The sequence below is a fragment of the Salvelinus namaycush genome, chromosome 16, assembly GCF_016432855.1.
Source record: "Salvelinus namaycush isolate Seneca chromosome 16, SaNama_1.0, whole genome shotgun sequence".
Taxonomy (NCBI): domain Eukaryota; kingdom Metazoa; phylum Chordata; class Actinopteri; order Salmoniformes; family Salmonidae; genus Salvelinus; species Salvelinus namaycush.
Genome location: NC_052322.1, coordinates 38,961,322 through 38,973,317, shown reverse-complemented (window position 1 = coordinate 38,973,317; position 11,996 = coordinate 38,961,322). Strand labels below are relative to the sequence as shown.

Sequence of the window (11,996 nt, the reverse complement as noted above, 5' to 3'; positions counted from 1 at the left end):
ACCCATCTTCAATGCTCTTACTGAGGGAAGGAGGGTATTGGCCAAGATCTCGCGATACATGGCCCCATCCATCCTCCCCTCAATATGGTGCAGTCGTCCTGTCCCCTTTGCAGAAAAGCATCCCCAAAGATTGATGTTTCCACCTCCATGCTTCACGGTTGGGATGGTGTTCTTGGGGTTGTACTCATCCTTCTTCTTCCTCCAAACACGGCAAGTGGAGTTTAGACCAAAAAGCTATATTTTTGTCTCATCAGACCACATGACCTTCTCCCATTCCTCCTCTGGATCATCCAGATGGTCATTGGCAAACTTCAGACGGGCCTGGACATGCGCTGGCTTGAGCAGGGGGACCTTGCGTACGCTGCAGGATTTTAATCCATGACGGCGTAATGTGTTACTAACGGTTTTCTTTGAGACTGTGGTCCCAGCTCTCTTCAGGTCATTGACCAGGTCCTGCCGTGTAGTTCTGGGCTGATCCCTCACCTTCCTCATGATCATTGATGCCTCACGAGGTGAGATCATGCATGGAGCCCCAGACCGAGGGTGATAGACCGTCATCTTGAACTTCTTCCATTTTCTAATAATTGCGCCAACAGTTGTTGCCTTCTCACCAAGCTGCTTGCCTATTGTCCTGTAGCCCATCCCAGCCTTGTGCAGGTCTACAATTTTTCCCTGATGTCCTTACACAGCTCTCTGGTCTTGGCCATTGTGGAGATGTTGGAGTCTGTTTGATTGAGTGTGTGGACAGGTGTCATTTATACAGGTAACGAGTTCAAACAGGTGCAGTTAATACAGGTAATGAGTGGAGAACAGGAGGGGTTCTTAAAGAAAAACTAACAGGTCTGTGAGAGCCGGAATTGTTACTGGTTGGTAGGTGATCAAATACTTATGTCATGCAATAATACTTATTCTCCCCACTGTATATATATATATATCTCTCTGTCTCTCTCTCACTTTCTCACACACACACTTTCTCTCTCTTTCTCTATCTCTCTCTCACTTTCTCTTTCTCTCTCTCTCTGTTTCTCAGTCTCTCCCATCTCTCACTCTCTCGCTCTCCATCCCTCTCTCTCTCATCAGCTGACGTTAACCAACCAGATACCATCTGACACGCGCTGTAATAACCTTGTCCCCTTATCTCTCCCTGCGTCTCCATAGCAACCCTCACATGGTGCTGAACATTGACCTGGCGCCCACCATCCTGGACATCGCTGGCATGGATGTCCCGCCGGACATGGACGGCAAGTCCATCCTCAAACTGCTGGACATAGAGAGGCCAGTCAACAGGTATGGAGCAGAAAAGGAGCAATTCCTGCCCATAACTATGTGTATTCTGTATGTTGGCAGGCCATAGATCACTGACAGAAGTCACTGCATATACTCTAGGTCCCTTAAATTCAACTCTGGACATGGAAGCCAGTTCCACTGCTTTTTAAATGATTCCCCTCTAATCAGGCACTGATTTAGGACACCAGGTGGGTGCCAGAAATGATCAGGTAGAACAGGAAAACCAAACAGGCTCTGGACCTCTTGGGTAAGACCCCAGACCCCTGCGCTAGGCGGTTCTATTGATTATGAGTTGTACATTAGCACAGGCCACTGACAGGTTTGAGTTCCCTCAGGGTTCCTGCTCTACTCTGGTAAAATTACTTCAAAAGAGCCCAATCTAACACCTGGGTTTGACCAATGAGTTTTCCTCAAAACTGTGACACCGCAACAATCTTTGAACATGGCTCAGTCTGCTTAGTTACCATGACATCAGTTGACATCCCAGCGACACCTCTTCCTCCTGCCCAGCCTGGATATTGCCATCGTTAACGGAAAAAAAAGATGTCAAAGAAAATACATAATCCCTCAAAGACAAAGTAATAACTCCAGGAGCTGGTCTGTCTGTCTGTCTGTCTGTCTGTCTGTCTGTCTGTCTGTCTGTCTGTCTGTCTGTCTGTCTGTCTGTCTGTCTGTCTGTCTGTCTGTCTGTCTGTCTGTCTGTTGGGGGATTCTCTTCTCTTTCCCAGCTCTGCAGCTGTAATCAGAGAGAGATAGCTGTGAAATTGTTCCGCAGGCAGGGGAGGCTAGCTGCCTGGCCTGATGGGAGGCTGTGGGGATAGAAGGAGAGGCTGTGGGTATAGACGGAGAGGCTGTGGGGATAGAAGGAGAGGCTGTGGGGATAGAAGGAGAGGCTGTGGGGATAGAAGGAGAGGCTGTGGGGATAGACGGAGAGGCTGTGGGGATAGACGGAGAGGCTGTGGGGATAGAAGGAGAGGCTGTGGGGATAGAAGGAGAGGCTGTGGGTATAGACGGAGAGGCTGTGGGGATAGACGGAGAGGCTGTGGGGATAGACGGAGAGGCTGTGGGGATAGACGGAGAGGCTGTGGGGATAGAAGGAGAGGCTGTGGGGATAGAAGGAGAGGCTGTGGGGATAGAAGGAGAGGCTGCGGGGATAGAAGGAGAGGCTGCGGGGATAGAAGGAGAGGCTGCGGGGATAGACGGAGAGGCTGCGGGGATAGACGGAGAGGCTGCGGGGATAGAAGGAGAGGCTGCGGGGATAGAAGGAGAGGCTGCGGGGATAGAAGGAGAGGCTGCGGGGATAGAAGGAGAGGCTGCGGGGATAGAAGGAGAGGCTGTGGGGATAGAAGGAGAGGCTGTGGGGATAGAAGGAGAGGCTGCGGGGATAGAAGGAGAGGCTGCGGGGATAGACGGAGAGGCTGCGGGGATAGAAGGAGAGGCTGCGGGGATAGAAGGAGAGGCTGCGGGGATAGACGGAGAGGCTGCGGGGATAGAAGGAGAGGCTGCGGGGATAGAAGGAGAGGCTGCGGGGATAGAAGGAGAGGCTGCGGGGATAGAAGGAGAGGCTGCGGGGATAGAAGGAGAGGCTGCGGGGATAGAAGGAGAGGCTGTGGGGATAGACGGAGAGGCTGTGGGGATAGACGGAGAGGCTGTGGGGATAGACGGAGAGGCTGCGGGGATAGACGGAGAGGCTGCGGGGATAGACGGAGAGGCTGCGGGGATAGAAGGAGAGGCTGCGGGGATAGAAGGAGAGGCTGTGGGTATAGAAGGAGAGGCTGTGGGTATAGACGGAGAGGCTGTGGGGATAGACGGAGAGGCTGTGGGGATAGAAGGAGAGGCTGTGGGTATAGACGGAGAGGCTGTGGGGATAGAAGGAGAAGCTGTGGAGATAGAAGGAGAGGCTGTGGGTATAGACGGAGAGGCTGTGGGGATAGACGGAGAGGCTGTGGGGATAGAAGGAGAGGCTGTGGGGATAGAAGGAGAGGCTGTGGGGATAGAAGGAGAGGCTGTGGGGATAGAAAGAGAGGCTGTGGGGATAGAAGGAGAGGCTGTGGGGACAGACGGAGAGGCTGTGGGGACAGAAGGAGAGGCTGTGGGGATAGAAGGAGAGGCTGTGGGGATAGAAGGAGAGGCTGTGGGGATAGACGGAGAGGCTGTGGGGAATAGAGGAGGTCGTGGGATGGAGGAGAGCAGAGCTGTGCTGGGAGGAAGAGAGAGGGAGAGAGAAAGGGGGAGGGAGGAGAGAGGGAGAGAGAATGGGGGAGGGAGGAGAGAGGGCGCAGCACTGTAGGCCGATGGATCAATAACTCATATCAGAGCAGCAGGGCAGGAGAAGGTCAGAGTACTCAGGGAAGAGACCGATTTATTCCACTTTATTTTTCTTCTATGTTCGATCACTTTCTTTTTTTCTGTCCTCATCCAAAAGAACACCTGAAGTGTGCTATCGATTGTTTTTCCTCTCAGATTGACCCAGGGCTGTTTTTTTTTATCTCCCTCACTACCTGTTGCATTTTATCATCACTGGAGGCTGTCGCTCTACGGAGTGTAGGAATTATAATTTCCTCAAGCGTTACATGGTGTTCTGACTGTAGTACCTGGTCAATGAAGGAGACGTCTGATGGGTCTGTCTTTATCTTTCCTGGTTGTCAGGTTCCAGGTGAATAAGAAGGGGAAGGTGTGGAGAGACTCGTTCCTGGTGGAAAGAGGGTGAGTCACAGGATATCACCTCACTGTTTCTTCAGTTTTTTAAATATATTTGTAAGGGTATTTTCTGACATTATTGAAGAGAGATTGTGTCAATGACAGTGGGGACAGGGCAGCAGGCCGGATTTGAACCTATGCCGTCATCTTAGATACAGTACGTTTGGCGGAGGTTGTGGAATTACCGCTGAACCAGCCACGCCACTCATCTCACTGTTTTACATAACGATACCGCAGTCTGTGTGCCCATTAAATCATCCGGTTACATTCATCAGAGTGTGTGGTGGGAGATAAAGTAGAGAGGTCACAGTGCTCAATGCCTCATTATTTCATGTCTTTCTTGCCTTAATATTACCCGACAGATACTTGGTATCAAACCCATATCTGGCAATGCAACCTCTGCTAATGTCATTAGCTGCATCATGTAAGTGATAATTCCTGAGAACCTGTGGTTTATGGGATATATTGTCACTGCTAATCAGCATGCAGGACCCTAACAACCTGGTGTATAGTTCCATGACTGTGGGTTTGGTTCGTGTGTGTGTATGTGTCCACAGGAAGTTGCTCCACATGCGTGATGCGTCTTCAGGGAAGGACGTGGCCCAGGAGGAGAACTTCCTGCCTAAGTACCAGCGGGTCAAGGACCTGTGTCAGAGAACAGAGTACCAGACACCCTGCCAACAGCTGGGACAGGTAGGCAGCCAGGAAGACACAAACACAAACACTCGCACATACACACACACACACACACACAAAAGCAAGCATGCACACACGCACCCACACACACACACACACACACACAGTCATACTTCAATTAACAATCTAATTCACAGTTGCACACGAATGTTCGCCCCTGAAGCAAACACACTGAAAGTACAACACTTGATTAGTCACCCCATCCATCTCTCATCTTTGCGTCTCACCTCTATAAGTAAAGAGCAGTAAATTGGTGTGTCTGATAATCTACTTAAAAAGGCTCTGTACCTTCTTGATCCCCTGCTGCTATAAAAAGAGAAAGAGCTGCTGTGTTCTGTCCTGGTGGAGAGGAGAGGAGAGGAGAGGAGAGGAGAGGAGAGGAGAGGAGAGGAGAGGAGAGGAGAGGAGAGGAGAGGAGAGGAGAGGAGAGGAGAGGAGAGGAGAGGAGAGGAGAGGAGAGGAGAGGAGAGGAGAGGAGAGGAGACTGAGTATAACCTGCAGGTTGGATTCTCACTGTGGGTTTAGACAGGATAGACAGGACTTACTGAGGTGCTTTTATCTCTCAGGATGACCAGGCTTTGAAACCAAACAGCTGTGTTTCAGGTGATTAGGTTTGAGTCAGGTCTGTTGCCATAGCTCTGTCCCCCAGGACACGCACATACACACTCCATCCCACCTTGCTAATGAAGGACAGTGGGGGAGAGGGTGTGACAGTTCTCTAGCTGTCAGATCAAACACACCTGCAACTTGAAGAACTCAGATATGTATTAACAAGATGGACCATTGAATAGTAGAGTCCCCAAGGGATCTCTGAATCCAACCAAGCAATCTCCCTTTCTCTCACAGCTTTTTGTTCCTGTCTCTAAAGGCATTTTTCACTGTCAGTAACTTTCTCTCTTGGTCCTGATGGATTTCCTCTGTCAGTAACTTTCTCTCTTGGTCCTGATGGATTTCCTCTGTCAGTAATATTCTCTCTTGGATCCTGATGGATTTCCTCTGTCAGTAACTTTCTCTCTTGGTCCTGATGGATTTCCTCTGTCAGTAACTTTCTCTCTTGGTCCTGATGGATTTCCTCTGTCAGTAACTTTCTCTCTTGGTCCTGATGGATTTCCTCTGTCAGTAACTTTCTCTCTTGGTCCTGATGGATTTCCTCTGTCAGTAATATTCTCTCTTGGATCCTGATGGATTTCCTCTGTCAGTAATATTCTCTCTTGGTCCTGATGGATTTCCTCTGTCAGTAACTTTCTCTCTTGGTCCTGATGGATTTCCTCTGTCAGTAACTTTCTCTCTTGGTCCTGATGGATTTCCTCTGTCAGTAACTTTCTCTCTTGGTCCTGATGGATTTCCTCTGTCAGTAACTTTATCTCTTGGATCCTGATGGATTTCCTCTGACACCTGAACTCTTTTTTTTCTCCATCTGACATCAAATATGTTAATTAAAAACACATGACAGAGAAAGTGTCAACAGAATCTGTATAATTGTAAGACTGCAGCAGTCCTGCTCTGTGCTCTGTCTGTTCACACTACAGTACTGTATCTGCCTATTAATTATGACATAACGGGATTGTGTGGGAGCAGAAATGAGAAGGGGAAAAGTCAAACACTTCATTAGAGGATCTCTTCTCTCCCCTTGCCTCTCCTCTCCTCTCTTATCCCCTCGCCCCTCCTCTCCTCTCTTCTCTTCTCCCCTCGCCTCTTCTCTCCTTTCTTCTCTTCTCCTCTACTCTCTGCTCTTCTCTTCTCCTCTCCCCTCTTCTCTCCTCCTCTCCCCTTCTGTCCCCTCCTCCACTCCCCTCCCCTCTTCTCCTCTCTTCTCGACTCCTCTTCTCATCTCCTCTCTCCACCTGTCCTGTCCTCTCCTGTCCTCTCCTCTCCTCTCCTCTCCTCTCCTCTCCTCTCCTCTCCTCTCCTCTCCTCTCCTCTCCTCTCCTCTCCTCTCCTCTCCTGTCCCCCCCTCCCCTCCCCTGTGTGTGTGTGTGTGTGTGTGTGTGTGTGTGTGTGTGTGTGTGTGTGTGTGTGTGTGTGTGTGTGTGTGTGTGTGTGTGTGTGTGTGTGTGTGTGTGTGTGTGTGTGTGTGTGTGTGTGTGTGTGTGTGTGTGTGTGTGTGCATTTAAAAATACACTATGTTTTTCTCTCAGTGTTAACCCCTGTCCCCCTCTCCTCTCTCCCTGCAGAAGTGGCAGTGTGTTGAGGATGCTACAGGGAAACTGAGGCTGTATAAGTGTAAGGGCATGGCCAGCATGTCTGCAGAACGGAAAGAGGGCCCTGCCAACATCAGGTCCCAATTTTACCCCCAGCGCAAAGCAGAGCACAACGCAGAGCCAGAAGGCTGCAATTGTGACCAGTTCCCTAGCTTCAGACTCAGTGCCTTCAAGAAGAAAAGGTTCCTTTCCAAGAAGAGTAGGTGGAATGTGGCACATCTTTTTCACTCTCACGTTCACTCATACAGCACACACACACTCTGATCACTTCTGACACTTATACTGTACAGCACACAAACACTCTGATCACTTCTGACACTCATACTGTACAGCACACAAACACTCTGGTCACTTCTGACACTCATACTGTACAGCACACAAACACTCTGGTCACTTCTGACACTCATACTGTACAGCACACAAACACTCTGGTCACTTCTGACACTCATACTGTACAGCACACAAACACTCTGGTCACTTCTGACACTCATACTGTACAGCACACAAACACTCTGGTCACTTCTGACACTCATACTGTACAGCACACAAACACTCTGATCACTTCTGACACTCATACTGTACAGCACACAAACACTCTGGTCACTTCTGACACTCATACTGTACAGCACACAAACACTCTGGTCACTTCTGACACTCATACTGTACAGCACACAAACACTCTGATCACTTCTGACACTCATACTGTACAGCACACAAACACTCTGATCACTTCTGACACTCATACTGTACAGCACACAAACACTCTGGTCACTTCTGACACTCATACTGTACAGCACACAAACACTCTGGTCACTTCTGACACTCATACTGTACAGCACACAAACACTCTGGTCACTTCTGACACTCATACTGTACAGCACACAAACACTCTGATCACGCACTTCTCATGCAAACACATTAAATTCTACTCTACAAAATGTTCATCACTCAACCTTGCATGACTGCACTGTAGCTCACTTCTCATCACTGATGGTATATGTGGGAGCCACCCTGTGGAGACAATGACAACTTCACTCACAGTTCTAATTTAAAGGTTCCGTATGTAACTGTGGGAGAAATGTGAGTTGTAGATCTCTGATTCTCATTGAAAGTAAGTCTGATAAGCGGTTGATTCATTCTACGTGCTCTATTTCTATGCATCCTGTGCTGAAGTTAATATTTTGTGTCTTTTTATTTTCGGTTTTGCACACCAGTTTCAAACAGCTGAAAATACTATATTTTTGTTTTTTGAAAAGGGGAACAATGAAACAAACTGTGGTTCTGGCTTCGATGTCCGGATTTGAATTTGAGGGGTGTAGAGATTGTACAGTGTTTCTCGACACCCCTCAAATCAGGACCATGAAATGGCAGAGTGATTTCTACACATTGTGCCTTTAAAGTCTCATAGGGCCTGATAGGGCCTAAATACTATGTAGAAATTCCTCCACTAACTCACCCTGCTCTCTTCCTGACAGAGATGAAGGCCGTCAAGAGCTATGCCCGTAACCGTTCTGCCCGCTCCGTGGAGATGGAGATAGGAGGGGACCTGTATGCTGTAGACTTGGGGGATGGCTACCAGCCTGTACTGTCCCCCAGGAACCTCAGTGAGGCTGGGGCCCCGGGGCCACGCGACGACACTGAGGACGACTTCAGTGGCATGGGGTTCACCATCAGTCCCAGGACTAGCAGCAACAGTCTGGCTATAGTACCTTCTGACATCAAAGTCACACACAGGTCAGGGACTGTGTTGAGGTTCTATGTGGATGGGTGGGTGTGTTTGTACTGTGTTAGTACTGCATGTTGAATGTGTTGCTAGTACTGCATGTTGAATGTGTTGCTAGTACTGCATGTTGAATGTGTTGCTAGTACTGCATGTTGAATGTGTTGCTAGTACTGCATGTTGAATGTGTTGCTAGTACTGCATGTTGAATGTGTTGCTAGTACTGCATGTTGAATGTGTTGCTAGTACTGCATGTTGAATGTGTTGAAGGTGTACTTTGCCCGAAATTCCTCCGCCATTTCCTGGTTACTAAAATGTGAATAGTTCACCTAACTTAACACAAAAAGTAAAGTGTAGAGAAGGGATTCCCATACTCGGTTTTTCCTTTCAATTATATATAATACGCTCTAGACAACCAGGTGAGAGGAGCTCCTTACTAATTAGTGACCTTGATTCATCAATCAAGTACAAGGGAGGAGCAAAACCCTGCACACACTCTGCCCTCCGGGGAATGAGTCTGACTCATGTGATGTAGAGCATTATTGTACAATTTAAACTGCTGTGAAATATATTTCCCATCCCCCCAAATGTGTATTTTCAGCTGTTTGAAATTGGTGTACAAAACCAAAAGTAAAATAACAGAAACTAAACTTAAAGTGACATATTTCAGCTTTAAAACTGTGTGTTTGAATGTGTTGTTAATACTACATTATTGTGTTGTTAGCTGGGCTAAATGCTCACTGTGTATCCTCTCCTCAGGTGCTCCATCCTGGCCGATGACACAGTGAAGTGTGACACAGGGATCTATAAGTCTGTGCAGACCTGGAAGGACCACAAACTCCACATCGACCATGAGGTAGGTCAGTCTTCTCAGCCACTTACATAACCCATATAGACCATGAGGTCAGTCTTCTCAGCCACTTACATAACCCATATAGACCATGAGGTCAGTCTTCTCAGCCACTTACATAACCCATATAGACCATGAGGTCAGTCTTCTCAGCCACTTACATAACCCATATAGACCATGAGGTCAGTCTTCTCAGCCACTTACATAACCCATATAGACCATGAGGTCAGTCTTCTCAGCCACTTACATAACCCATATAGACCATGAGGTCAGTCTTCTCAGCCACTTACATAACCCATATAGACCATGAGGTCAGTCTTCTCAGCCACTTACATAACCCATATAGACCATGAGGTCAGTCTTCTCAGCCACTTACATAACCCATATGACCATGAGGCCAGTCTTCTCAGCCACTTACATAACCCATATCGACCATGAGGCCAGTCTTATCAGCCACTCACATAAACCACATCGACCATGAGGTCAGTCTTCTCAGCCACTCACATAAACCACATCGACCATGAGGTAGGTCAGTCTTCTCAGCCACTCACATAACTCACATCGACCATGAGGCCAGTCTTATCAGCCACTCACATAACCCATATCGACCATGAGGCCAGTCTTCTCAGCCACTTACATAACCCATATAGACCATGAGGTCAGTCTTCTCAGCCACTTACATAACCCATATAGACCATGAGGTCAGTCTTCTCAGCCACTTACATAACCCATATAGACCATGAGGTCAGTCTTCTCAGCCACTTACATAACCCATATAGACCATGAGGTCAGTCTTCTCAGCCACTTACATAACCCATATAGACCATGAGGTCAGTCTTCTCAGCCACTTACATAACCCATATAGACCATGAGGTCAGTCTTCTCAGCCACTTACATAACCCATATCGACCATGAGGCCAGTCTTATCAGCCACTTACATAACCCATATAGACCATGAGGTCAGTCTTCTCAGCCACTTACATAACCCATATCGACCATGAGGCCAGTCTTCTCAGCCACTTACATAACCCATATCGACCATGAGGCCAGTCTTATCAGACACTTACATAACCCACATATGACCACAAAACAATGATGCTTTATTTCTCAATGCAGTTGATCTTCAGTGGTCACAGGGATTTGTGTAATGACAATCAATAGCTGCTAATGAAATCATTGATTGTATAATTATGAATTCGTTGAACGGGTGGTACTGGGACGCGAATCCACTACTTTAGCTTTGCAAGCGCCATGCTCTAACAACTCAGCTGTAGAGGACCACATCATTGTGTTGTGACATTTCTCTGTCTAATCTAATGTCCTGCCTCTCTCTCAGATTGAGACCCTGCAGACAAAGATCAAGAACCTGAGAGAAGTCAGGGGTCACCTGAAGAAGGCCCGCCCAGAGGAGTGTGACTGTCTCCGCTACATGTAAAGAGAGAACATCTCCTCCCCTCCTCTCTCCTCTCCTCCTCTCCTCTCCCCTCTCCTCTCCCCTCTCGTCTCGTCTCGTCTCGTCTCGTCTCGTCTCGTCTCGTCTCGTCTCGTCTCGTCTCGTCTCGTCTCGTCTCGTCTCGTCTCGTCTCGTCTCGTCTCCTCGCCTCCTCTCTTCCCCTTCCCTTCCCTTTCCGCTCCTCTCCCCTCTCCTCTCCTCTCCCCTCTCCTCTCGCCTCTCCTCGCCTCGCCTCGCCTCGCCTCGCCTCGCCTCGCCTCGCCTCCTCTCCTCTCTTCCCCTTCCCTTTCCCCTCCTCTCCTCTCTTCTCTTCTCCTCTCCTCTCTTCCCCTTCCCTTTCCTTTCCTCTCCTCTCCTCTCCTCTCCTCTCCTCTCCTCTTCTCTTCTCTCTTCCCCTCCCCCTCTCCTCGGCTCTCTTCTCCTCTCTCCCCCTCACCTCTCCTCTCTTCCCCTCCCCTCTCCTCTCATCCCCTCCCCTCTCCTCTCTTCCTTCTCCTCTCTTCTCTTCCCCTCTCTTCTCCTCTCGTCTCCTCTCCTCCCCCCTCCTCTCTTCTCCTCTCTTCCCCTCTCCTCTCCTCTCTTTCCCTCTCCTCTCCTCTCTTCCCCTCTCCTCTCCTCCCCTCCCTTCACCACTTCCCTCCTCTCCTATCATCTTCTCCCCTCTCCTTCCCTCCCCTCTCCTTTGCCCTCCTCTCCTCCCCTCTCCTCCCCTCTTCTCCGCTCCCCTATGCTCCCTTCTCCTCTCCTCTCCTCCCCGCTCATCTCCTCCCCTCTTCTCTCCTCTTCTCAATCCACAGTTTACGTTGCTCAACTGATTCCTTACCAACACCCACACACTAAACGCCAGCATTACATTACAGTGACTCTACCACTCAAATGTGGTTCTCCCTGCAGATATGTATCATAAATGCTGATAATGTCAATATCTGTGTGTGTTTCAGCTACCAGTCTAAGTACAAGAGTAAGCTTAGGCACAAAGGAAGCAGCATTCACCCATTCAGGTAAGGAGCTGGGTTTGTGTTGTTTATCATGTGTGTCCTTCCTATAAGAAAGAGATGTGAACTCCAGGTGTTCTTATGAACTCTATGT

At 48.7% G+C, this 11,996-nt stretch overlaps 1 protein-coding gene across 1 annotated transcript in view; it reads left to right on the top strand.

The window, feature by feature from the left end:
• Positions 1–520: 520 nt before the first annotated feature.
• LOC120061667 (extracellular sulfatase Sulf-2-like) overlaps positions 521–11,996 on the top strand; it is an 18,248-nt gene continuing 6,772 nt past the window's right edge. Inside the window, exons 1-9 of the mRNA XM_039011562.1 lie at positions 521–543; positions 1,159–1,287; positions 3,937–3,993; positions 4,545–4,680; positions 6,858–7,083; positions 8,360–8,651; positions 9,364–9,460; positions 10,791–10,885; positions 11,849–11,908. Of these exons, the coding sequence (XP_038867490.1) occupies positions 521–543; positions 1,159–1,287; positions 3,937–3,993; positions 4,545–4,680; positions 6,858–7,083; positions 8,360–8,651; positions 9,364–9,460; positions 10,791–10,885; positions 11,849–11,908 (1,115 nt within the window). The remainder of the gene's footprint in view (positions 544–1,158; positions 1,288–3,936; positions 3,994–4,544; positions 4,681–6,857; positions 7,084–8,359; positions 8,652–9,363; positions 9,461–10,790; positions 10,886–11,848; positions 11,909–11,996) is intronic.